Genomic DNA, 26,164 nt, shown 5'->3' on the forward strand with positions numbered 1-26,164 from the left:
ATAAATGTCAGAACAATAGTTTTCTATCAAAAGCATCAAAATACATAGTTCCAATCAACAAATAAGAGTTTATAGCTCAAAGACAGCAGATGACAAGTTTCAACAAAAAGCTGGTTTTTAAAAAAAAACAGCAATCTAGTCAATATTGTAATTACCTAAAAACTTCTAAGGAACTACAGAATCTTGTTGGCATATGTATCAGTCTGACCGCATAGAAATTTTTTGTTTTCTGAACTGATCCAAAGTATTTAATTTCATTATGTTTTTTCTCGCCTGAACATTTCACTGTGTTTTTTTCCATGAACCCTTCCTTCTCCAGGATGCCTGCCAATGCTGTCAAGGCTTTCATGAGAAGTTGCGTTGAACTGTTTGCAAAATTGCAGTGGCCTTGATGTTGCAACTTCTTCGGTGACTTTTTTTTTAAAAAAAAAAACATAATCAGGGTATGGCTTTTTAAGATCCCAGAAGGGTTAGCCACTTCATTAGGAACTGTGTGAGCTGCTGAGATCATCTTCATACCAGTAAGCTCTGGGCATTTTAGTCTGCACTGGTGTTGGTGGGCTTCAAGATATTTATGCTGCTGTTAAGTCTCTGTACTCCATCTATTGTAAGAGAATTAATTCTAGTTAATCCAACAGGTAACAGTATATTATTTTGATTTTCTGAGACAGCATGGCCCAGGCACCAGGACAACAAAGTCAGAAGCAAGGAACTTGATTCTGCCAGTGTCATATTTAATGATGCTGGACAGACCACTCAATCTGTTTAGGTCTCAATTTCACCCCCTATTAAAAGAGGATAATAATAATTTTCTTCACGTCTGCATTGACATCTCCAGGGAAAAGGTGTTGCATAACTTCTCCCAAGTGGCAAGTGACAGGACAAGAGGAAATGGCCTCAGGTTGCACCAGGGGATGTTTAGGCTGGATGTTAGGAAAAATTTCTTTACTGAGAGAGTGGTGAAGCATTGGAACAGGCTTCCCAGGGAGGTGGTGGAGTCACCATCACTGGAGATGTTCAAGGAACATGTAGACGTGGCACTGCAGGACAAGGTTTAGTGGGCATGGTGGTGTTGGGTTGGTGGTTGGACTTGATGATCTTACAGGTCTTTGCCAACCTTAATAATGCTGTGATTCTGTGATAACATCAAGTGTTCTAATTCCTGTTACTTCGCCTCTTCCATTCGAGGCGGAAGGGCAAAAACAGCTGCCCACTCTGTACTGACGCAAGATGCTCCCCGTGCCAATGAGATCATATATCTAAAACCGGGACCTAATCTGGTTCTGATAATCGCCTTCGGGGATTATCTGGGTTGTTTGTCCGATACAACTTTCCTCAAATTATCTGGACTTCCTGGGGCTACAGAGCGACTGCACTCACATCACAAGAACATAAAAAAACAAGTCTAGCTGTTCTGGCAAATTCGGAGAGCAGAGGCATGAAACCAAATGATAAACAATAGAGCACCGTGGGTTTTCCCCAAAACTTGGGGGCAATTCCCGGCCGCACGTCCGCGGAAGGGGCGGGACAGCTCCCGGGGCAGTCACGTGGTTTGCTGGCGCTGGCTGGCTCTGTCCATGGTGCTGACCTCTCTCTTCCCAGCAGGACGCGGCATTAAAACCCCCCGAGGGGAAGCAAAGAACACCACGTTAAGGCAAACGTGGCTGAAAATCCCACATCGCTTATTCTGTGAGGGATCTAGGGATTTACAGTTAGCTTCGAGTTGTGTTTTGGCAAACAGATTTCCAGCCATTTTTGAATAGTAGACAGCAATGAAGATCTTACCATTGGCTAACGGCACGGCTGGGTGAGTTTTTCTTTTTTAAAAAATCTTATTAGGGGCTCTTCCTAACCTCAGCTGGTATGGTATTACTTGCAATAGCATAGAGAAACATTAAGCCTGCACATTTTTGATACAGGAAGTCATTAACATTTTATCTATTTAGAATTGCAGGAAGACATTCATTTGGTGCAAAGGTGAGTTTGAATTCCACTATATTTTAGATTAAATCAACTGGCTCATGAAGTGCTACAGGAACTTGAAAGGAAACTCAAATGGCTCACCCCCAAATTCATAACTCATCTTAAATTCAGTACAGCCAACAGCACAATGATCATTTCCTGATTTATTTGCTCCGAGGCAAGACTATCCTCAACAGCTGTGAGTTCTCCTTTGGAGCCACTGAGTCGAGCAGTAATATGAAACAACTTTACCTGTCTTACAAAAGCTAGTAGGAAATAAAGCTGTGAAACTCTGACAGCCATTTAGTTTTTCCTGCATATTTATTTCTTAAAAAAAAAGATTTTTTTAATTTTGTTTTGTTATGATCTGGTTTTTAACTAGACAGAAAGCCAGAGATATCTTACCTGCCTGCTTTCGTGATGATCATCTCTGTCCCAATGTCATGAAATCTTTTCCAGAGGTCAGCACACTGCAGCTCTACCTGGATCTCTTCCATGGATGAAGGTGGGGGAGGCTGAGGGCCTGAGCCACCAGACGTAAGGTCAGAATGGGAGCCGAATGAGCAGGACGTCCTTTCTGCCAGCACCTCTGTGTCTGACCCAGTGCTCTGCTCCGAATCTGCAAAGTAAAGGCACCAGGTAAGACACTTCAGTTCTACCTGCTGTGAGTGGTAAAGGGAGGGAGGAGGAAAGCCAACAAGGGAAGTGCTAAAGAACAGTACGATGGCCTTTTTTACACACACACACATATATATATTTATGGTTTGTTGTGATTTATGGCCCAATTTGGGGCTTTGGGTTTCCAACATGACATCTGGCATTTTTGTCAAGTTTTAGAAACAGCTGAAAAAAGGACCTTCAACATAAACTATAAATAGTAACAAACATCACCACAATGCTGGGAATGGAGTGCAAAACATAGATGAAAAAAATAGAAATGAAAAAAAAATTAATTCAACCCATCGTTTCAATCCAAGATTAGATGGGCTCACTGGAAAACTACACTCCGTTTAATCGAATATCCTCCTGCACTACTATTGAAGAGTTGGTTATTTGTAAACAACACTTTTTTTTTTTCCTTTTAATATCCTTGTCATCAAAAATAATGAAAAAAATATTTTTTTTATTTTGCTGTTTCACAGCACCGTTTTGGAAATGCGTTTTACTTGCTCCTATAATATCTTTTTTGGAACAATGATATTTCCTGGGAAAATAACCATGCAGGTTTTGGTGAGGAAAATGTTCTAGGCTACTGAAGGACAAAAAGGGGAGATAGTAAACATATGGAATGAGATACCAAGGAAAGCAATTGAAGCAAACTGCAGAAAAGAGCATGTGAGACAACCACTTCTCTTTATGGGGGAGAAGAAGAAGAAGAAGGCTTGCTCAAAAAATAAGCAAACAAACAAAAAAGTGAGGTTGGACTGGTTTAAAAGACCAGGTTGGCGTGTTGAGTCAGATGGCCATTTCTTTGCCAAAAATATCTCATGTCTGTATTAGGTGGGTATGGTACATATATGGTCCTAGCTCTCATACTGTAGGGCTAAGCTGGAATTTTGCAAATAGCAGTGTTATTTTGCAACAGGGTGCACACCCACATTACATCAAAATAATTCAGAATACATCCTGCAAAGCAATGGGTTTATGTTTTGAACCTGATTTTTAACAAATTGGCACTCGTATTATACAGATGATCGACAGAGGAGTAAAGTGATGTGAAGCACACAGTCAAATGGCTCAAGAAGAGCTTTGTAGATTTCGGGGATGATACAGAAACAATACTTTAATGACCTCCTTGATCACTTAAATACAAGCATCCCAGTGAAGGAATAAAATAGCCATTTATATGTATTCCCTGCACTTTAAGACAGAAAGAGAGACCTCTGTCTGAAGGGGAAACATAAGGAGACAAAAAGTAACAATCTGTGTTAAAAATGCGATGAAATCACCCCAGCTAAAATTCCTTCCACACCAAGCAAGTGCCAGAAAGTCTTTAATAACCCTGAGGTCATGCAGGCTGAGCCTCAGATTTATAGTGTTTCTGAGAGACAGTGTCTCCTGGAGCAGCTTGCGCACCAGTGCAGAGGGCCGTCGTTAAGAAGAGGCTGGGGGTGAAGATGCCACCTGCAGAACCACCAGCCCCAGCTCCTGCCACATGGAAAAATTTCTGGAAAATTCATACTGCTGCAGTGGCATGGACGTAAACTGTTTGGTATGTGAGAAACTTACAGCCCCCAGTGCGATCAGGAAGCCTTTCTCTTCTGTGAAAACCTTAGGTGAATACATCATTGGAGGGTGGGCTTGGACATTTTCAGTGAACTTTGCCAACAATTTAGACAATCTGACAGTACAATGTAGAAATTCTGTAGGACATTAGAAAGGTTCAGTATGTATTGCTCCCAATTAATTTTGAACACCTGGTCCTTTTTGTCGCCCACTGACGCCCAAGATGGGCTGAAGCAATAACAGGTCCATCCATCTAAAGGAGTAGCACAAACCTACCAACAGAGGATTGTTACACGGAGACCAGTACTACACCCAAAACTGATATCCTAGACACGAGCTGATTCAAGATAATAGGAGATAACCTGCTGGGATTCTGTGGCCACAAGACAGAGAATCAATCTGAGAGTACAGAGGGGCTGAGATATTTGCTTCCTTCTTGAGGAGCCCAGTGATGCAGGAGCAAAGTGATACCTACCCGCTTCCTCTAGCTCAAATTATTCCACCTCAAAGGGTTGGAGCGGGTAAGCCTGAGTAGGGGGCACTATGCTCAGGACGTTTGTTTTTCTAGTGATGGTTAATCACTTTATCCTTCAACAAAAAGCAAGAATGTGCTTCACAAATGACAGCAAGAGCTTTTTGTATGTCTACTTATGTGCCGAACCATCAACGAAAAGTCTTACAGCTTCTGTGAGGTCCTAAGAAAGTAAACACTGGGGGTCTGAAGAGACTCGACCTAGGAAAAAGCTTCTGTTACAGAGTCCTCGTCTCTGAATGAGGTCCTAGCCTGCAGGTTTGCATCTAAAGAGACTTTCGGGCCACATCATCTGTGCTTGGTGCAGGCAGACTCAGAAAGTCTGTGCGTCCTTTGAAGCAGTACGGTAAATGGCCAACAGATGGCACTTGGCTAGATGCTGTCCCCGCATCCTTCCAGCGGTTCCTGGACAGCCTTCAAACTGGGCCTGTGGCTGGAGTCTTGGGGATCCCTGGGAATTGACTGGAATTGCATGCTGCAGAAAATTAAATATCAGAGGCTGAACCCCCCCCCTCCCCTCGCTGATTTTATGCCGATGACATTCTACTGGTTTTGGAGGGGTTTTTTGACAGTGATGGAAGTGGAAGGAGAGCCACATCGTTGGATATAATTTGCCATGCTGGCGTAAATCAAAAATCTCAAAAGAAATTCACTGATTACTGATGTGGCAGTACCTACCCAAACATGCGATACCACACACAGGAGAAAAAAAAACTTCTTTTCTTCCAAGGACTATTACTTTGTGCCCTGAACTATGTCCTACAATTACCCACAAATTAGTGCACAGAACAGCAAGTACCCCTCCTTCCTCCAATTTTGGAAATGGGAGAGGGGGAGTCACTAGTGTTGCTGCTCTTAGTTCAGTCTCAGTAGGCACTGAGATGGGTTTTGGTGTTTTCTTCAGCCTTTCCTGAGCTAAGCCCTCCTGAATGGTGTCATCCAGTTGGAGACACTGAGTTCATTCCAGACCCAGGGAATTCAGGGGAAGTTAAGTGCATCTGACACATGAAAATCATCCCTAATGACGTCCAGCTCTGTAAGACTCTGTGACTCTTAGCTAGAGTTCTCTACACGTGTTAGGATTTTGGATTAATCAAGAGACAGGTGTCAACATCTGTAAGTGAGCAACATACAGAGGGGTGCAGGGTGAACCAGTCTCGATATGTAGTAATTAATTGTGGCAGCTGGCAGCTAGCACAGCTCAAGCCACTCTGCTGCACATACTTGCTCACAGTGAAACAAGACAGGAAGGAGATCTGAGTTTTCTTCTGACATTCGAACAGGGAGCTTGGTTTTCTTCCTTCGCAGTTTCAGTGGGGTGCAGCTTTGCTAAACGCAAAGACATTACTTATACTTTACGTTGGTGTAAGCAGAGGGAATTAGGGAACAGCTCCTCAAGCTCCACAGAATCACAGAATCATTAAGGTTGGCAAAGACCTGTAAGATCATCAAGTCGAACCATCAACCCAACATCACCATGCCCACTAAACCATGTGCTGCAGTGCCACGTCTAGAACATGCCTGTGAACACCCTGAGGTGCAGATTGTGGCTGGTACCACATATTGTGTCTGACTGAAGGACAAACAGAAGGATTTCTGAGGAAGATGAGCTTCCTAAGATTTCTTCTAGCTCCAAAGTGACAAGATAAGATTCTTTGCCTCTCCTTAAAGAGATGCCTTGTACAAAAGCCCACATGCTGAATCTGAGGTCCAGCCACAGGGAAATGCAGAACCCCATAAAGTGGCTTCCTTCCAGAGTTAGGAGACCTTCTCAGACTACTACAATAGGAATGCTGGTTCTCTGGTGCCATGTTAGGTTGCAATCTGTGCCACTTTTGGCGTATGTTAGGCAAGCAGCAATTAAAACAGGTTTATGGTTTTCTCTTGCTAGGGTAGAGTCCAGTCCTTCAGAAAGGATACTTCAAAACCAAGCTCATCCATTGCTGGCAACTAACAAAAGTGGGAGCAGATGCAACTGAGGTTTCTAAACCTACAGTAGTCCACTGGACTTTCAGTTGACACAGTCTCAGGTCAAAATGTTCCTCATTGCTTTTATAGGCATCCATGAACTTGCGCCTTCTGATCTTACCTACTTTTCTTTACAAGGTCTTTCCTCTCACCCGTCTGCTTGAAGAAGAGCCCTTCCTGCTGCACCATAGCTATTGAGGTGAACATCTCTAAAGCTCCTGCTTACTGCACAGTTCATATCACTCTGCGTCTTTCATCTCCCTCTTCTTGCGAACCTCTCCTAAAACCATCCATTTCCACTCTTGCTTGTTCCTTATGTTCTTTTTTCTGATGTTTCCACCGATTATTTCTGCTGTTCTATGGAGTGATGTATAGCTGGAAGAAAACACAGCCCTTTTGGGCTGCGTGGAGAACGACCTGCTGACCACAGGGGAATGTCAATGCTTAACCCCTCCAGTCTAATACATTCTCCCTGACAATACAGAGAAAAGTTCATAAAATACTGCCCCTTGTTACAGGCAGCTTGCTGGACAAACAGGCTGACCAACTGTTCTTGACCATGGGACTTGGCCTGATCTGTCAAAAGCAGCCAGGCTTTTGCAAGCATTGTATTTCAAGGCGTTTGAAACTATCAAACGGGACACTACTGAAAAGGTCATGGAGAAGACCCATGGGTTCAATGTGCAAAAAAACCTCTCTGAGGCCTGAAGTATAGCTCTCTTTCACTGTCGCTGTGCAAAAAGGCTGTTCCCTTTCTACTACCCTGTTGAATGGCTTCCTATCAGCCCTTCTTACCACACCGACCACATATCCAGCTACTGCAGTTTAACAGTGTCGGACCTGGAGAGAGGACATTTCTCAGCACTTTCAGCAACCGTTGAGCCTACCAACAAGACCACATGGTCACTTTCAGAGCTCCCAGGGATACCATGGCTGTTGCTGAGATTACAGAGGAACATTAAACTAGTTCAGATTTTTTCTTTCTTAATCCTTTCCCCATCTCTACTATCTCCAGGTCGCCCTGGAAATCCTCAGCTCATAATTTCTTTTGATCCACAAATTCCCAGGCTTCTTGTTGGCAGATAGGAAGGAAAACACCATTCTCACAACCATGGTGACTCTGAGGTCAGCATCCCCACTGGGTGCCCCAAGATGATGGAAAATTACCCCAACTGGCTTCCTGCGTGAACACTGTGCGTTCTGGGATCAGAGCCCTCTTACGCAAAACAGCAAACTGCTACTGCCTGCCTTCTTCCGACAACTCAGCTGCCTAGAATTCCTCATCTACATTCCCTGTTTTTTCATCAGTCTGGTACAAGAGGCAAACTGGTATGTGAGACATTAAAAGACATTAATTTTCTAAGCAACTTTATACATGGATCTTCAGCAGAATTTTCTCTGCAGCTGGAGCACAGCAGGGAGACTGCTCCCCTTATTTAACCAATAAAACAAAATGAGCTCAGTTTAGTCCTTGGCCATATCACGCAGCTCATGTACTCAACAAATGTTTTACTCCAAGGTATCAAAGAATGTAAACTACAGGAGTGAGAACAATGACAAAAACCTTATATACATAAAATGCCACCTACCTAGAGGAGCCCAAAGGACTCTTTCTCTTTTTTCTTTTTTTTTTCTTTTTTTTCTTTTTTTTTTCTTTGCATACGTGTAGCTATCTAATGCAGATCCTGTCAGATTCCATTAGCATAAAGATTTCTCTTGGGTGGAATGTGGCAGCTGTTACAAGCTGTTAGGGTTGGTGGGGTTTTTTTGAACTGTTTATTTTTGTTTGCAAGGTTAGTGAACACTTAGTGCAACAGGTGGTCCCTCCCTCTCCCCTGCAGTCAATTTGCTGGCAATCAGGATCTGCAGACTACAAAGAAGGTACAAAATTCTCTCCATAGGCAGAGAAAAATTGGGGGATGTCCCTTTTTTTTTTCTTATGAACTCAGCTGAAATTAACAGAGCAGACACCTTGCTTTTGCTGCTGGTTGCAGGCAGATCTCATGTTCTTTTTAGATTTCTAATTTTCAAACTGGCTACTGCCACCCCACAAAACCAGCAGCATAGGAACCATGAAGATAGCAATGGGGCGTTACGGAATTCGGATACAAAATGTCACACCCCTATGAAAGTGAAAGAACAGAAACTCACCAAGCCCGAACAGTTTAGGAGAGTGGAAGTTCATCTGGCCATGGCGTGGTGGCTACTTCAGGTATACAACCGTTTTCCCCCAATAACTAATACTTGGGCAGAAGCTAAACCAAAGACGTCAGTAACTTCAAAATCACACAAGAAGGCCAGCTGTGGCAAAGACAGGAGGACCAGCAGAGGTGGAGGAGGAGGCTGGAGTTCAACAGAGCTATTCAGATTAGCACGGCTGCATTTTACGCAGCTGATCTGGCAATTGCTCTTGCTGTAGGCAAAGGTTTCTAAACACTTCCCAGGTGATTGTAACCATATGCACATGCTTCAGGCAACAAATAACACCAAGATAGTTCTGCAGGTGTTCTTATATATTGTCTTATCCCCCTGAACTGTTTTCCTTTCATCCGCATACCCTACTACATCAATCGTGCATTCTTCCAGCATTAGGCCCATTATCAACTCCATACAGCTGGAATTTGTAACCTGTTTATTACTGATAACAGAGTCATAGAATGGTTTGGGTTGGAAGGGACCTTTTAAAGATCATCTAGTCTGTCCCCCAATAATATTTATTATTATTACATTAGTGAATACAAGTTGCAACCAATATCAGGATTTACTGATCTGGAGACGGTACAAGCTTGTCCAAACCGAGAACTTCATCTATACTCATGCTGCATTGCAATCTCAGACAGCCAAAAGAAGCATTCAAGTAACCGATTTCCAGCCCAAAACCCTTTCATGAAACCACAGCAGGGCAAAATGGCATTAATATCAGCAAGACTCAAAAAGATGAAACTAGAAGACGTTGTGTAGATGGGAAAATGTGGCATAGACAAATAGAGACCTGATACAGTCACAAATGAAATCAATGAGAGACAAGCTGATTCTGAAGTGAAGAATTCCTCTGGCTCTTTAACCTCAAAGACTTCTTCATCCTTCTGAATTATAATTTTATAAGGAGTTTTCGTAAGATGACTTGAGCTAGCAAAGCTTGTAATATACACTCAAGCTGATGGCTGCCCTTACCAAAACAAAGACTGAATATAAGGCCAGTATGACATGGAATTATTACACGTCTATATCCCCATGGCAAACACAACTATTAGGAGAATATAAAAGCAAACACAAAGACAAAAAAACACGGTGGCTTTGGCTCTAAATGCAAGTCTTGCATCAACTTGACTGTGCACTGCCAAGGACTGACTGCCTCTGCCTTGGCTTATTCCATGTAAGACTCCACAAAGGGACACAAGACCCAGCAAAGAAAAAATCACCCTGATTCACTGGTAAGCTCCAGCTGCTCTGCTCCACTCCAGCAATGCAAAACAGCTGGAAACCTGGTTTAACCAGCAAGTTAAATTGGGTTTATGGCTTCACAGTATTGGCAAAGAAGTACAAAGCAGCTGGAGTTTACTAGTACACTTAGCCCCTGGGGTTTGCCCTCAAAAGTTAACTCTTGCTCCAGCCAGGAGAAAGAATACCAGCCAAGGTTAAACTTTAAAGTTATTTTTTTATCTCACAACCTATTGTATTTCTTAAGAATGCTGAGAAAAAGAAAGCTTACGCATTTTGCCAATATACAGTTTAGGACCAGACATTCAAGAGACCAGCTCCAGTTTCGAGCTGCCTCAGCTAAAAATGGAGATGTTGGCTGCTAGGCTCTGAAGTCACCCCTGGCAAATACAAGTTCTCATTACAGAAGTGTAAGCTAGGTGACCAAGAGTGTTCTGAGTAGTATCACAGCATAGGATTTCTTTGTAGACTTCATACCCAATCCCACCATATTCTCTCAGGAAACCTGCCTGCAGCTCATCAGTCTGTGCTTTAGATTATCCATCACAACTGAAAATATCCCATCAAATGGATGTCAACCAATAACCTGTTCTATAAACTCCCCCATCTCTGGATTGAGGTAATTTGTTTGCTGAAAAATATTTTGTAAGCATAACCTTTCCCCAGCAGAGGCTTCTGGCAATCGTATTTCAGGAGAACAAACCCCACTGAAGTAGGAAAACTTGGACTCCGTTTGTATGAAGTTGTATTATTGTCTTCTGGAAAGCAAAAAATAGCTTGGGTCTTCAGTATCTCAGACTAGCTTTGAGGAAAATGCAATTTGAAATTTCAGTATAGAAGAAACCAAGAGATTCCTAAAATTCCCCGAGGAGATTCTCTGCAGCTGTCCATCAGCATCACCTTAGGCCAAGGAATCACCAGCACAGCCTCACAAAAAGACTGCTCAGCAGCAAATATGGAGAAAGCCCATACTTAAAATGGTAAAGGGCTTAAAAAGAGCACGCAGAAAAATAAGTTTCGGTTAAATCATGAGATAAAATAAAAGAGCGAGCATAATATTCAAGAAAATGTAGAAGGACACAGGGAATGGCAACCTTTAAAAACCTGAGAAGTACTACAGAGAAAGTGGGATGTTATTAAAAGAAGAGGGAGGTGAAATTGATGACAACTTTAATCTGGCCAAGATCCTGAACTGTACAGACTACAAAGAATTTGTCTGGCCAATGTCCAAGAGTTTTTGTAAAATTAAAGAGTGGAAATGCACTTGAAAGTTAGGGAAAGCTAAAAAAAATACGAGACCAGGCATTAGATGCATTATATGCTGTAGCCTGTAAACACAGAGTCATTATTCTTATAAATAAAACCATACAACAAATATTTAGAGACCAGCCTAAACCAAAATGTTGGCTCTAAATAACCACAAATTGTGCAGGAGTTTGAAACTAGATCCCAGCTCAGTGGCAGGCCCTTCCCTGATGGGAGCGGGCACAAGCTCTGGGACAGTCTGTTTCTGGATTCTGCGGCTTGGACTGCTCTCTGCCAGCCAGGAAAAAAATATCATTCGTAGAAAAGGAAAACATGACACAAGATTAATGCCACAGAGGTATCTATTCTCTCTGAGACCAATGGGAAATCGCCGAGAAATTTAAAATGACTGCAAAGTCCAGAAAACGTTGCCGTCTTTTTGTAGGTATGAACACAGCTCAAGCAAACGAAGATTAACTTTTTACATATTTGCAAGCTGATATTTGGTGGCCTACAAACCACAGGGAAAGAGACATTACATACGTTTCCCTATACCGTGGTGGTTATCATGACAGCAGTATCAGGGAGCCAGCTGGCATCTTAGTAACAAGAAATGTCTAACCCTTTCCCGAGTCCCGCTGAGCTCTTGGCACTGCTGTCTCAGGGCGGTGAGTTCCACCGTGTAACTGTGCACACAAGAAGAGAAAGAGTCCTTTTTCACTTTAAAAAGCATTGCCTTTTCAGTGTGAGTGTTCATTATACAATGTTATAACGAGATAAATACCACTCTGCATACTGCTTGTATTTCCTTTCAAAAGGAAATCATCAGGAAATTTCCATGGGAATGGTTTTACAAGAAAAACCCAGCTCCATTAAGCTGAAGTTCCAAGTTTAAATTGTTTCTTTTGTTCACAATCTACAATTTTCTTCTGGGAAAATAGTAATTATCAGGCTAGTCCTGTTGAACTGATGTTTGGGTTTGTAATAGTTCAACAAATCATTAAACTACATTTTTTTCATCCACATGCTACATTAGCCAAGCTTCAGACCCCCCACCTCCCTTCCTGAACCGGACTTTGGAAGACTATCTGCCCTAGTACAGTCTTGATTGCCCTCTATCTAAACTTCTTGACTGTAATCCAAATCCTTTCAGATTTTATCCATAACAAAGCTTCTCCTTGACTCTAAACATTTTAATTGCTCGCTCTCTGAATCTGTTCTTTTATTACGTCCGTGCGTGCGCACACACACAAAGACACATAACTGTATGTATGGGATTGAATTCTTAAAAATGTATTTGGCTTTGAAATTGGTGATCTGCCCCTGGCTCACATAGCAGAAATTATATATTTTCAATGGTACTTTCCGTTTCTTGCAACCTAACGTTCTGTTTGCTGTTTTGATCACCTCTGCAGAGTGACCAGATGGTTTTACTAAACAATGAGCCTGGGGCATTTTTCACAAGTGATAAACATATTCTTCCTCTTATTTGCTTCACGTACAACCGACTCACATCCAAACCAGCCAATTTTCCTGCCTCTGACTATGTAGCCATGCAGGTTAGGGTCAAGAGAGAAGATTCTCAGAAGCACTTGAGCACGGTGCTGATGTTTTTAACTTCTAGTGTTTCAAGACTGAGCCAGGAACATAAAAAAGTACTTTTAAAAGTGACAAAACAGAGGGTGGAGTTCATATGAGTTCATGGGGGACAGAACCACGAGAGACTGAATAGGTCACAGCGCTGCATTACAAGAGTGTGGTGTATGGACTTGGAAAGGATGCCTTAGGAACTTCCATCCAACCTGTGCGGTGAAAGGCAACCGTGTCATACAAAACCAATTTAATTTGAAATCTGAAATATCAGACACACATGCCAAGCCATGAATGGAATCTTCCCTTCAACTACAACCAAGAATGTACCTTATATCAATCTGAAACAATTATCTTAACAACTTTAAAATAATCAGGCAACTTAGAATCATAGAATGATAGAATTGTTCAGGTTGGAAAAGACCTGTAAGATCATCAAGTCCAACCATCAACCCAACACCACCATGCCCACTAAACCATGTCCCGCAGTGCCACGTCCACAGGTTCCTTGAACACCTCCAGTGATGGTGACTCCACCAGCTCCCTGGGCAGCCTGTTCCAATGCTTCACCACTCTCTCAGGAAAGAAATTTTTCCTAATATCCAGCCTAAACCTCCCCTGGAACAGCTTGAGGCCATTTCCTCTTGTCCTGTCGCCAGTCACTTGGGAGAAGAGACCAACACCCACCTCTCTGCAACCCCCTTTCAGGCAGTTGTAGAGAGCGATGAGGTCTCCCCTCAGCCTCCTCTTCTCCAGGCTGAACAACCCCAGTTCCCTCAGCTGCTCCTCAAAAGTTGCAAAAGTGAACGATGCTTAGGATGAGGCTGTTCACAGAAAGTGTTACAACTGTGAAAGTTTTCGAAGTTGCGAAAGCTGATCCTTCCCTCCACATCCAGGGAGTGGTACCAGGCACTGATGTTTAAGAACATCTTAATAATTAAACCACTGCCCAGATGAGCTGAAAGCTTGATGTAGGCAGCACATCAACAGCAGCTGCAGTTGACAGAAGACAGGGAAGGGGATGCTGAAAGAGACCTAGGGGTGAGAAAGGACAGATGAGTGGACTTCTGTACTGTCTCATTCGACCAGATGAAATAACCCCCTGCAATTCTGGGCAGTGCATACAAACACCACGCTTCAGTGAGAGCAGGGCTGGGGCTGCGTTTAGCAACCAGAGCGTGAGGAAGCCCTGGAGCTAGAGGCTCCCGCTTCACGTGCAGCAGAGGAAGGAGACGCTGAGTTATGTTCCTCCTCAATCCAGCGGACAGGCAGGATGAGGAAGGGGCAGGGGACAGGGGAGCATGAGCTTCATGCCCATGCTAAGAGGTGGCACAACAGCAGGTATAAGCTGTTCTCCTATGGAGCAGCAGTGCAGCAAGGAATGAAGTCATGGCTGAGAGAGACTCCAGGCCCTCCCCAGCTCCACCGCAGCAATTAAATTAAATTAACCCCACTCAAAAGTCAGACAGTCTGGACGCTCTGAACATCAGATCTTGAACACTAACCATTTCACCCTGCAGGTCTGCTCCTGTCAGGCTGCATAACTTGTTAACGCAGACGTTGCCAGCAACGGGATTGTGGAAGTTTCCACGTGCTTCCACAGAGAAACAGCAACACAAAACTGGTGGCTTAGCCTGGAGGATCAGTCTCAGTGCATGTATTCTTTCCTTTTCCCTTAGCATCCGTGCTCCTTGGATGTGTATTTGTGGCTTGGCTTTTTCTCTTCTCTTTTACTAACTGTCTTCAGCTCAAGCTCCCAAAGTCACATCCTGACACATTCTGCCAACCGCAATCCCACACGTCAAAATCCCTACATGCAGTCACACGTCCCGATTCCAGGAAGCACACACTGCTGGACTTTGTTGCCTTCCACTGAGCCACCCTGATTTACGCCTGCTGAAGCTATGGTCCCGAGCGTAACAACACCTACACTGAACAGTTGTCCCACATGTGTATATCCTGTTAGCCGAACAACAGATGCACCAGCATGCATCCGCACACATATTCCAACATCTGGAGATCACAAGCTAACTGTAATAACTCCATGAACTTCATTCATCTTTACAAAACTCACAAACACTTCATCTATACATCCACTGAAGAGGTGTATAACCTTTTCCACTTCACTGAAAGAAGTATGTGCTCTTAACCTGGCATTCACAGTCACACACACAGAAATACAACCAAGCACTTGCACTCCTTCTTGAAGCATACATTTAGTCCCTTCTGAATAACAGGGCACAAATGGTGCTTGACTTAAACACTTCACAGATGTTGCACGTAATGTCCGTACAGACATACACCTCTTTATTTCTCAGTCATACCTGTACATGTGCCTACATGCCCTTACCTGCTATGAGGCTCACTTTTCCACTTTCTGGCTAGAAGTCATGCCAGAATAAAACTGATAAAAGGAAATGAAGAATCACATCCAAATATCCAAATATCTGTTAGCTTAAAAACATCCCACTGCTTAACACTAAAATTGATACTCGCATAATTCAGCATTTCTGGATGTTGGAAATTTCCAGTCTGTTTTCTTTGTTTCTCTCACCCACATCTAATCTGAAAGATATGTTCACGGAGAATGTGGGCAAAACCTTCTGATAGTTTGTGCTTGGTATTTTAATTCAGAATGCTTGTGTCTGCCTGGCTCTCAGTCCGGCACCCTGGAAACAATGGGGTGCCCCACCGTGATGTTCTCAGCAAACTATACCTTACAGCAAAATATGCTGGAAAGCACACAGTCTGGAAGCACTGAAGTTGCAACGGTCTCAGGGTTTGCCTGATTCCCCCAACATCAACACCAATGCATCTGTGGTGACCTCAGCAACCTGTTGGCTCCTGTGACCTCAGATAGCATCCTTTATGGATGTCAAAACCCGGGCTAGTAATTTTCTCTGTGTATGAATACCCACACATTTTCAACCACGCAGAACTAAACTATTTCATAACCCATTCTTTTAAAAACTTTAAAAGCATGTACTACACTTGAAAAATTATACGCATATTTTGAGTTTATTGAGGTTTTTTCCCAACCATCTTCTCTCTAAAAAAGTTAGGGGTTTTGACAGTAGAAAGAATGGCTTGCTGTATCTTACTGCAGATGAGAAGAAGAAATGTGATGCATTCTACTGAATTACTTTAGAACTTCTGGTTAGAAAAATGAGGATGACAATTTTCATGAGGAAAGGAAATCTGCAAAACTCTCAACATTTTCAATCTCCACTATAGGTAAGAATGCGAATGCGCCATATATTTTTGAAGTAGAAAACAACAAGAATGTACATCACCGTAAACTTCTACTTCAGCCTTCAGAATATGAGTTTAAAATTATCAAGTTTCCAGTTCTCAAGTGTGCAAAAATCCCTGGCGGCTAAATGAATATACTTTAATACAACAGCAACTTCTCAGGGTTCTGGGTGTCCTGGAAAATCAGCTCCGATTGACGTGATTTGTTCCACTGTGCTGTTAACTACGAAATCGAAGGGTGTATGTAGTGCTAGTATCATTAAACATTTCATTAATAAAAAGACGTAGAGACAACGCATTGATTTTGCAGTCTTCTTGTGCCTCCCAAAAAGCCCTGTTCAACCTCACTCGTCTCTCCAGCGTTAGAGCTTGCACATTGAGACACTCCTCCAGCGCTTAGGGGTTTCCATCACAAACAACAGTGGCACAGAGAAAACTGATAGCGTGCTACTGCCGAAACCACACAGACTGGAAAGACAAAATCATTCACACTAGAGCCTAGAGACAGAAAGACACCCATGGACACCAACACACCAAGAATTCAGGTATCTACCAATCCTACCAGTGCTGGTTACCATTCAGCATATTCCACAGGAAAGGTCTTAATGAAAAAGCGTGTGACTTTCTGACATACGGACGATCAATAGCTCACATCCTTCCCAGGCGCTGCTGTTGATTTATCTCACTGGTCAGCTCAAGAAGAGCAGAGAGGCAAAGCAGAGTTTTAACTGTCACTGGGGTTTCATTACAAGTGGGGTGTAAGTGCACAAGCAGCCAATTAGCACATCCCTTATTGGTCCTCTAAACATATTATTTCACCACTTAATTTATCATCTCTTGTGCTTTTGTGCATCCTCCTGTGCCCTCCTCATTGCTGAAATGCTGCCATCTGTGCTCACAAGTTCCTTTCAGCCCTTCCCATCCTACAGCATACGGTGGTTGGGGAAGCACTGAACTAATAAGAGATCCACCAGTTCTCATGGGGGCAAAGAGAAGGAAAATACAGTTTCATTTCAAAACTATGTACTTTTCTCCCCATCCCTTCACCTTTCCTTCAACCATACTTCTGTCACCTTCTTCTTGTGTGGTAAAATTTGATGGGAAAAGCAGCCCAAGCTTGTCTCTAATGCTGCTGAGCTTGACCATGTGGCTGCAGGAGGAGGCAGCAATTTCCTCTCCTAGTACAGTTGTGAAGCCCCACAGTGACGCTTCAAAGCAAATCTGTGACCCACCCCTTCCATCCTGGAGCCCAGCAGGGTCTAAGAAGCAGCTGGGCTGCTCTTCGGTGAGATGCTTTGTGGAAGGCAGGGAAAGCGAGGGAGGGAAGGCAAGAAAACAAGGATAAAACAGAAGTTAAACAAATGTACGGAGTAAGAAAGGAGAAGGAAGAGGCTGGGGATTAGGACAGCTTATAGGAATTGGCTTCTGGACACCAAATGCTGTAAAGAGAGGACAGTCCAGGAAGTGTTAGAACCCGGTACCTTACACCTTCTCACAAAACACCCAGCAGAAGGAATGACAGTGAGCCAGGCTAATGTCCTCAATGCCATACAATTCCTTCCCTCCCTTTCCACTGCTGGCTGCAGCTCAGATCTGCTCGAGCAGATGAGATTATTTCCTCCTCTGTGCGCCAGGTAAGCAGGGACCTCTCAGCCCATCTCAGCAGCTTGCTTGCCCACTTCCATTTCATGTTTGGAGGAAGATATGAATGTAATACAGAAATGTGGGGCTGCTTCAATAGGATACCTTTTGTTGCATGAGGCACCCGGAATCCTGGCTGGAGAGTCTGGTCTTTGTTTAAATCTTACAGCATTTAGGTGTAAAGAAACTAAAAAGCCTTTCACCTGTCTGCAGACTTCTTCTTCTCCCAGCTCTGAGCAGACAGCATGTCTCACAGCACTCCTCACTAACAACACAGTACAGTTGCAGGGCAGTTCCACTGAGCATAGAGGAAGAAAAAAAAAATGAAAAGAGAAGAGAAGAGAAGAGAAGAGAAGAGAAGAGAAGAGAAGAGAAGAGAAGAGAAGAGAAGAAAAGAAAAGAAAAGAAAAGAAAAGAAAAGAAAAGAAAAGAAAAGAAAAGAAAAGAAAAGAAAAGAAAAGAAAAGAAAAGAAAAGAAAAGAAAAGAAAAGAAAAGAAAAGAAAAGAAAAGAGAAAAGCAGTTGGCTGAAATTAAATGACTATTTCCACAGCTGAATCTCAAGGTGTCTTTGCAAAATGCCAGTTTCACAGCCACAGGTATCTTTTTACTGCTAAAACAAGTTAGGATATTTACAGAACGGTAAAGTAATGCACTTTGGCAGCCTCGCTGGAAAATAGGAGCAATGAGTTTCCCCCAGAAGGCAGCAAAGCAAATCCAACATTACATCTATTACATCCCCAACCTCTCTCTTACTTTCTCTGCAAACTGGGCAAACCCCTCCCAAGCTCACGATGTCAAGGATTTTAGAGAAAGACAGCTAACTGCCTTTTATTTATGTTACTGTTAAAAATGTGCCTTTCTTGCAGGGAAGACGCAGTTGGAGGATAACCTATTCCACTGTTTACTGAGTGGGAGGAATGGAGAAGGTCACATCCATGAGACATGCTTTGTGCAATAATTCTGGTGCTTCTAAATCCAGCGAGGCATCTCCACGTGGACTTATAGGCCATGGATACTTCTGGGTTACTTAGATAGCAAGCATCATGCCGGGTTTGTTTTTTTCTTGAGTAAAGGATACTTTACACTGATTGGTAATCAAAAAACTTCAGTAAGAACCTCCCACGCAGAGAAGCCCTTGGAGCACAAAGCAAGTGTCCCGTGCAGGATATTCTAGGGCAACCTATGGTGTCCCACCCATCTCCACCCCATCCACCAATCCCTCCATCCCACCCACTTCCATCACACTCATCCACCCTCACACCCCCAAAACTTGTACTGCTCAGGTCCCTCGTGCTTCCCGCAGCACACGGCCGTGCCGCACTCCCCGGAGGGACGGGTAGCAGAGCGCTCCCCACTTCACGGCACAAACAGGAGGCACCCACTGTCCCCCCCAGAATCACAGAATCAATAAGGTTGGAAAAGACCTGTAAGATCATCAAGTCCAACCACCAACCCAACCCCACCATGCCCACTAAACCATGTCCCGCAGTGCCACGTCCACACGTTCCTTGAACACCTCCAGTGATGGTGACTCCACCACCTCCCTGGGCAGCCTGTTCCAATGCTTCACCACTCTCTCCGTAAAGAATTTTTTCCTCATATCCAGCCTAAACCTCCCCTGGTGCAACTTGAGGCCATTTCCTCTTGTCCTGCCCCATGGAAACCCGAGCCACAGCCATCCCCTCCTTCGAGAAAGGCTGTGACAAAGAGCGTTCCCTCACCCCAGGGAAGACCATGGCTCTCTCCTGCGCGTAGCATGGGGCACGTGCGCCAGCACACCCCTCCTGCAACCAGTCGGTTGCGCTCCACCTCTGAATGTGACATTATGCTTTTCCCTTGCTACCCTGCACCTAATCCATTATACAGCAATAAGTGTTGTCAGCTATACATTGAGAAAGAACAGGAGAATGTATACCAGAGAGTGCTATAAGACAGCTGCTCCTGCCATTCCATAAAGGTACCGTTCAGTTGTCTTGCAAGGCTCCCCCTCCTATATGAAACTCACGCAGCTCAAATTTCAAAGTCTTTCTCAACAGATTTCAGCAAGTCCACACAAAGCTTTGTTTGGATTTCCACCGCAAGCAACAGCACACCTCCGCCCTGACACCCAGGAAGCGTCCCAATCCTACCCATGAGGTACCAAGGGAAAACACCATCTGACTGGGAGAAAACTGTGTTAAAAATTCAACCCTTAAAATTTACCCTCCAAAGCTTTTCCCTGACATCGTTTACCTAGCCTACCTCACAAAATATTCATCATTTACCAGGCCAGAGATTCAAATGCTGTAAGATGGCTGGTGCGAATAGCTTTCTGCAAGCATCACATCTGCCATGGAGCAATTTTGGCCCTGGGTGGAGCTCCTATATGAGGGCCTATGTGGACTCGGGCAATCATTATGCTAAACCCCCAAGAAGCACACAAGACTGAGCAGCCAGCTTGGGTGGTGGGAAGAGGAACTGAGATGCCCCAAACCCATCTTAAAGAGGAACCGCTGCGCATCCATGAAGTTGGGGATAACTGTTACACACCCTGAGCTGGGCTTGATCCAGATTTTGATCTGGTGCTGAAAGACTCGGTAAACCACTAGCTGTGTCCTAAAGACCTGTTGGTGCTAATGCTACATCTTCAAAAGTGACACTAGCTTTCTGGAAAGAAATCAACTGAACCAAAGCTGAGCTCTTCAGAGCCTACCCAAATGGTCTTTCGTTCTCCCTGCGTAACAGACAGCATCATCTTCAGGTCCAAATGCTCTGTTTGTCACCCTCTTAGCCTTACACAAAAACTGCACACTTGCAAATAAAACACCTAGCCCAACATTCACAGGTTTATGACACAAAAACCTGCTAATAATTACTGTAGGAACATTACACTTTTTTTTTCACATAAATGTACATTTTTATCGAACTCAGGAAGATGGAAAGAGTAGCAGGGCTTAAAGCCAAAATGTTTGTACTTACACCTACTTTTATCTAACTTTCAGGGCAGAACATACAGGAGAGCAAGTAATAGGTAAGAAGTACATTGCTCCTCTTTACATGAACAGGCCAATGCTACATATTGCAATGACCAAAGCATTAATCTACTAGTCGAAAATAGTGGCCATCAAATTTTTAGTTTCTACTCTTGGTCTAGCATTTAACATCAAAATGAGCAAACAGAAAAAGTCCTATTAAGACCACCAGCCAAGAGTCCAAGGGCAGCCTCTAGATGTAAAAAAAGGTCTCAGGTCTATAGCTGAGCTAAAGAATCGGTTGCTTTTCATATAACGGTGATAGAAGTGTCAAGAAAGGCCATGTGTAGGGCATCTTGCAGAGGGTGATACACAGCACTAATGGCTAGTAGACAAGAAGATTGTTAAACAAAAGCAAATGTCTGCTCTGAAATGCTCCTTCTGGAAGACTGCATGAAAAAAGAATGAGACTGAACTTTGCCAGGACAGACACCTCCCTTCATCTCCAACTCTGCCAGGTGCCCACCCTGTCTGCGAGATATGTGATGAGCCGTTACTAAAGATTACCCGTACCTAGAGGTGTGAGACCCGAGCTCATAAGGAGAGCTGGAGCTTCCTCTGGGTTTCCTGCGTAACACATTTCTCTACAAGGCTCTGAGCAGTCCTTTCTCTTTTACTCGGTTTCTTAAAACCCATGTACACCAGCAGCCTATCTCCACATTGTGAAACTGATGTGACATTAGCAAATCCTGTGCCTTTTTATGATAAATCCATAAGATTTGTCAGCACCAGTACTGATAAGATTTGTCAGTACCGGCATCTTGTCTAGTGCAAAATCATTTTTTCTGGGACCTAACACAGCCTTGCCACAGTTACATTTGTGGAAAACACCATTGCAAGGATAAACTGAGCCCTCTGCTGTATCACATCCCTCCACGCTCTTACCTTTTTCCACTACATCATACAAAAATGAAAAATATTCTTGTTTCAAGGACCCGCTCAGCCTTTTCTGTCCTCCCCCCATACCCACAGAAGACACCGAAAGGCTCTCAGTGCCACCAGTTATTCCCAGGTACCGAGGTGCTACAGATCTCAGTGAGCACCACTCTGACTTCTCCTATGGCACCTTCCACCCACGGGAGGAAACATTCACACAACAGCCAGGTCGTTCTTCTTCCTCCAGCCTTCCCTTCAGACTTGTCCCCACCAGACCCATCTGAAAGCACTGGGAACAGTTACAGTACAGCCAACTCTCCACCCTCACCCGCTGAACTGATCCCTTTGTGGTTCCCCCACTCTTGCTGCCTGCAGGAGCGGGCAGAGGAGCTTGGGAACCGGCAGGGAACTGAGCAGGAACTCCAAACGCAAAGACCTACAAGCAGTGAATACTGCTTCTGTCCCATCCCCACACACCGACCCACTGAGCAAGTCCTGCCGGAGCAAGGACTGTGCGCTACTATTTCACCCTCACAGCGAGAGTGGCACAGCACTCGGCTTCAGAGGAACTAGGTATGTGTACCTCCAGCTATAAAATGTTTGTTTAACTGCTATATTGAGCTGCTGGAGTGGAGCAAAGCAGCCTTCAGACTGCTTAGCACCTGACCCGCTGTTTTTTTCTGATTTTATTATATCTCTTTACAGTATCATTGCTATTTCACACTTTATTTCTTTCACAATCCTTAGACTGTCTATGCACTCCTGGTGATTTACTGCATGTGATTTCCTCCCGTTTATTTATGCACTCGAATACTCCACAGCTTTTTATTTCAAAGGTTTGCAAAGCACTCGGAAGAATCTGCCAGGAACATACGGCTCTTGAGCAAAAAACAAATTACAGTTCATACCAATCAGTCAGACAGGCCAGCGCAGTATGCCTAAGAAGGAACAGATCTTTCAAAGTTCACAAGGCAGCATGCGTGCCTTGATAGTACAAACCACCAGAAAGCAAAAACCTCTGTGGTAGCACAGACATGTTTTAGTGCGGATCCCAATAAATGCTTTAATTTCTGCATACAATTTAAAGCAATTCTATGCAGAATTTGTCAGAGAAAACTATTACATTCCAGCTTCTTCAATAAGCTTGAGCAATTTCTCACTTATTTTAGACCAAGGTTGGTTTGAGGGGGCTTACACAAGGGTTACACATGCCCAAGAGCAAAGACACACATCCACTTACATACAATGCCCTCGCACCCCTGCCAGGACTATTCCGCTGTGCCTGTACTTGCCTGTGCTAGAAGCGTCCTGGGGAAGTCCAAGCTGAATCACACTCACCAGAATTGCTCAGATCTGAGCCACTCCCTCATAGGGGCTACGATTAATTCACAGTTGCTACCTCAAAGTAGCAGTAAATCCATTTACATTCACCGATGGCCAGACTGCCTTCCTGTACAAACACAAAACCCTCACACAGAAGGCCGAGTCGGGCTCACTGAGGACTTGCACCTCAAGTTATTGCTGATGGCACCGCTATTGGCTTTACAGCAGATAGAGCCACCACACAGCCTGAAAACAATTTAACGCTAGCACCAGTCCAATAGCTTTTGCACCCATGCATTCCACTGTGAAAGGACATCCTCCCCTGCACAGGGCTCTCCCGGGTGGGGAAGGAAGGAGCCAGGCTCCAAGGGAAAAGAGATCTGAAAGCTGCCAGGGACAGGAGGAGCCTGGGCAGCAGATCCCTTCTCCCAGTTCCCTGGCTCTGCTCCTGAAGTCAGAGCATCCAGCAGGGACCGTTACAGGAGAAACACGGGTGAATTTTAGGTCCAATTCAGTTACTGTCTCAGGAAAGGTAACCTTCAGACTTCCTAAGCTGAACACTCCAAATTTTAATTTTTAATATTATAAAAACCTGTTCCTCCTTAGAGGCATGGGGCTCTCTGATCTCAGTAGTTTTAAATGGAGCGAGCAAAGTATGACAGGGACGATAAGAGCAAGAAGAATACAAGGAGAAAAAGGGTAGAAGAAGCAAGACGAAAAGGACCTGGAAGGACATAGTGGATGGAAATAGATGACGTGGTGGCATTATGGGGAGAAAAATAATTTAAGGGAGGGGAAAGGAAAAATAAAAACAAAAAGCCAAAGAGGGAATGAAATAAAGGAAAAGGGAAAAAATAAAGCAAAAAGAGAAAATCTGCCCACACATACACAAAATAACTCAGTGACTGCAGACTTACTACCCAACAAATTGAATCACTGAAAACATTCTCAAGAATCTCCTACGTGGCTTGGAAGCCAATGCAAACACTCAGGAACCACCTCTCCTGCCAGAGCGAAGGCTACAATACTTTTTGTTTACCAAAATTAAAGCTTTAATTGCAGGATTCCCTAAAAGATCTGTTGGCTCATATTCCCCCCCAAACTCTTAAGACTGTCCTGAGTCCACAGGTTTTCAGAGGAAGGAGGTAGAAACACTGCAGGTTGCACAATGGTGAGAAAGGGGAGAAAGCAGGGGAAAAGGGGAATGGGAGAAAGCTAAAGAGATCAGCACGAGAAGAGATTAGCAGAAGACAAGACAGTGAAGAGCTATAACAGCACAGCTTTAAAAGAGCATAGAGCAAATAATAAAGCAAAATAAACATCAAGATATTAAAAGGATGTTAGAAAGACATAAAAACATGAGAGAAAAACATAAAGAGAAAACAGACTATGGAAAATGCAAGTCAAGCTGAAATTCAGAAATTACTCTGACACTGCTAAATGGTTTGAACAGCTTCCCAGTGCTCCGTGGGTATAATTTCTATACTTCTGTGAGATGCCCACGTTGCATGAAGCAGACAACCACAGTCAAGCGGGCAGAAAGCCACATATGCTGGATTATGGAGGAAATCTAAGAAACTCCTCTAATACTGAATCTTAACCCAGCACTGTATTTCCTTGTGTGCATTTGACTCAGTGCAAAGTAACTCCTGTTCTCTTCTCAACCACAACAGTTACATCTATCAACCTCGATAGCATTTTGCCTCATTTACAGTGATACTAGGGATTTCTAATTAGTCTCCATTGTGCTCTCTTTCTGCACAGGTATAGCTCAGGCAGCAAACCAAAGGAGAATCAGCTCTCCAGTGTAATATACTGGCGAAAATATTTCTACAACTCCATCTCAAATGAGCAAGCTCTTGCAGAGGACCTTGGAATGCACCCACTCATACAGCCAAAGCCAGGACTTCCCCTACCATCCTGTGGCAGCTTTATTTGGATTTATTTGGAAAACATGCAAAGACAACGTGTAAGAGAACAGATGACAGCATGAAACCACTGTCGTATCATTGGGCTCCAAACTGAGGTAGGACCTCTCTCTTCTCCACCAACAGAAGCCTCCAATACCAGAAAGCACTCACAGAAACCCAGGGATGAAAACTGCTCAGCTGCCTCAGCTTCTGCAGCTGTTAATCCAGCTGCAGAACAGGAGAAAACATTGTACACCGCCTTCAAAATTCCCCCGATAGCAGGGAGAGGGCGGGTCGCGGTGCCTTACACAAAACAAAGAGTAACAATAGAATTTATTGCTGTCCACATTGTTTCTCCCCTGTTTTCTCACCCACCGACACCTCTTGGTCAAAGGAGGTTGAGGGACTGCCAGCAGAAGGCTTGGCTGGGTCCCACGGTCCTCTAACATCAGTCTCTTGAGGAGAAGCCTGTAACCACGGTGCCTTATGAGGCTGCGCACTGGCAGGTGGAGATGGAAGTAGATGGACCATGACACAAAGCTCATGTCATCAAGCAAGAGCAGAGGCTGGCTGGCTGCCCACTGCCCAGCCACGGGGATGGGGGTGTGGGTGGGTGTGTGCATTTGTACCTGCAGCAAAGGATCCGCTGGGAGAAGGAAGGCAGCAAGGAGGCTGGATGTTCAATTTAGAACGCTAATTTAGTAATACAAGACACTAGTGTTCTTCTTGACTCTTTGTTGTTCTAGTCCAGTTGAGAAAGTGATGGTAAAATGAAACTCTAGCTGAAGCTGGTCAAAGAAAGCTGATGAAACATTTTTTCTTCAGAAAATGCAATTTTGTGAAAGTAGAAGTGTTTCGAAGAGGTATTATTGTTGTTTTATAATTGAAACTATGTCTAATTCTCTGTTTCCTTTTGATGATTACAACCTTTTTTGTACTGACATTTGCAAAAATGTCAATGTTATCAGGTCCACATATTTTTCTGAAATGTTTTGCATAGTCCCACTTACTAAAATATTTTACCTTGTACTATATACAGTGATACAGAAACCAGAAAAATAAAGTAGATACCAGGCAGAGCTGTGGAGTAAAAGAACAGATGCTGGAATGATCCAGTCGATGGAAGGAAAAGCGAGCAGCTCTTGTTCCCTTTCCACTGCAGTATGTGATTTTGCAGGTGTCCTGC

The 26,164-nt window shown here is 43.8% G+C and overlaps 1 protein-coding gene across 1 annotated transcript in view; it reads right to left on the bottom strand.

Moving 5' to 3' along the window:
* The window catches only part of TBX15 (T-box transcription factor 15), a 98,564-nt gene that overhangs the window by 37,572 nt on the left and 34,828 nt on the right, over positions 1-26,164 (bottom strand). Inside the window, exon 2 of the mRNA XM_059823051.1 lies at positions 2,368-2,581. Coding sequence (XP_059679034.1) covers positions 2,368-2,581 — 214 coding nt within the window. The remainder of the gene's footprint in view (positions 1-2,367; positions 2,582-26,164) is intronic.

This window comes from Gavia stellata, chromosome 1, assembly GCF_030936135.1.
Source record: "Gavia stellata isolate bGavSte3 chromosome 1, bGavSte3.hap2, whole genome shotgun sequence".
Classification (NCBI taxonomy): domain Eukaryota; kingdom Metazoa; phylum Chordata; class Aves; order Gaviiformes; family Gaviidae; genus Gavia; species Gavia stellata.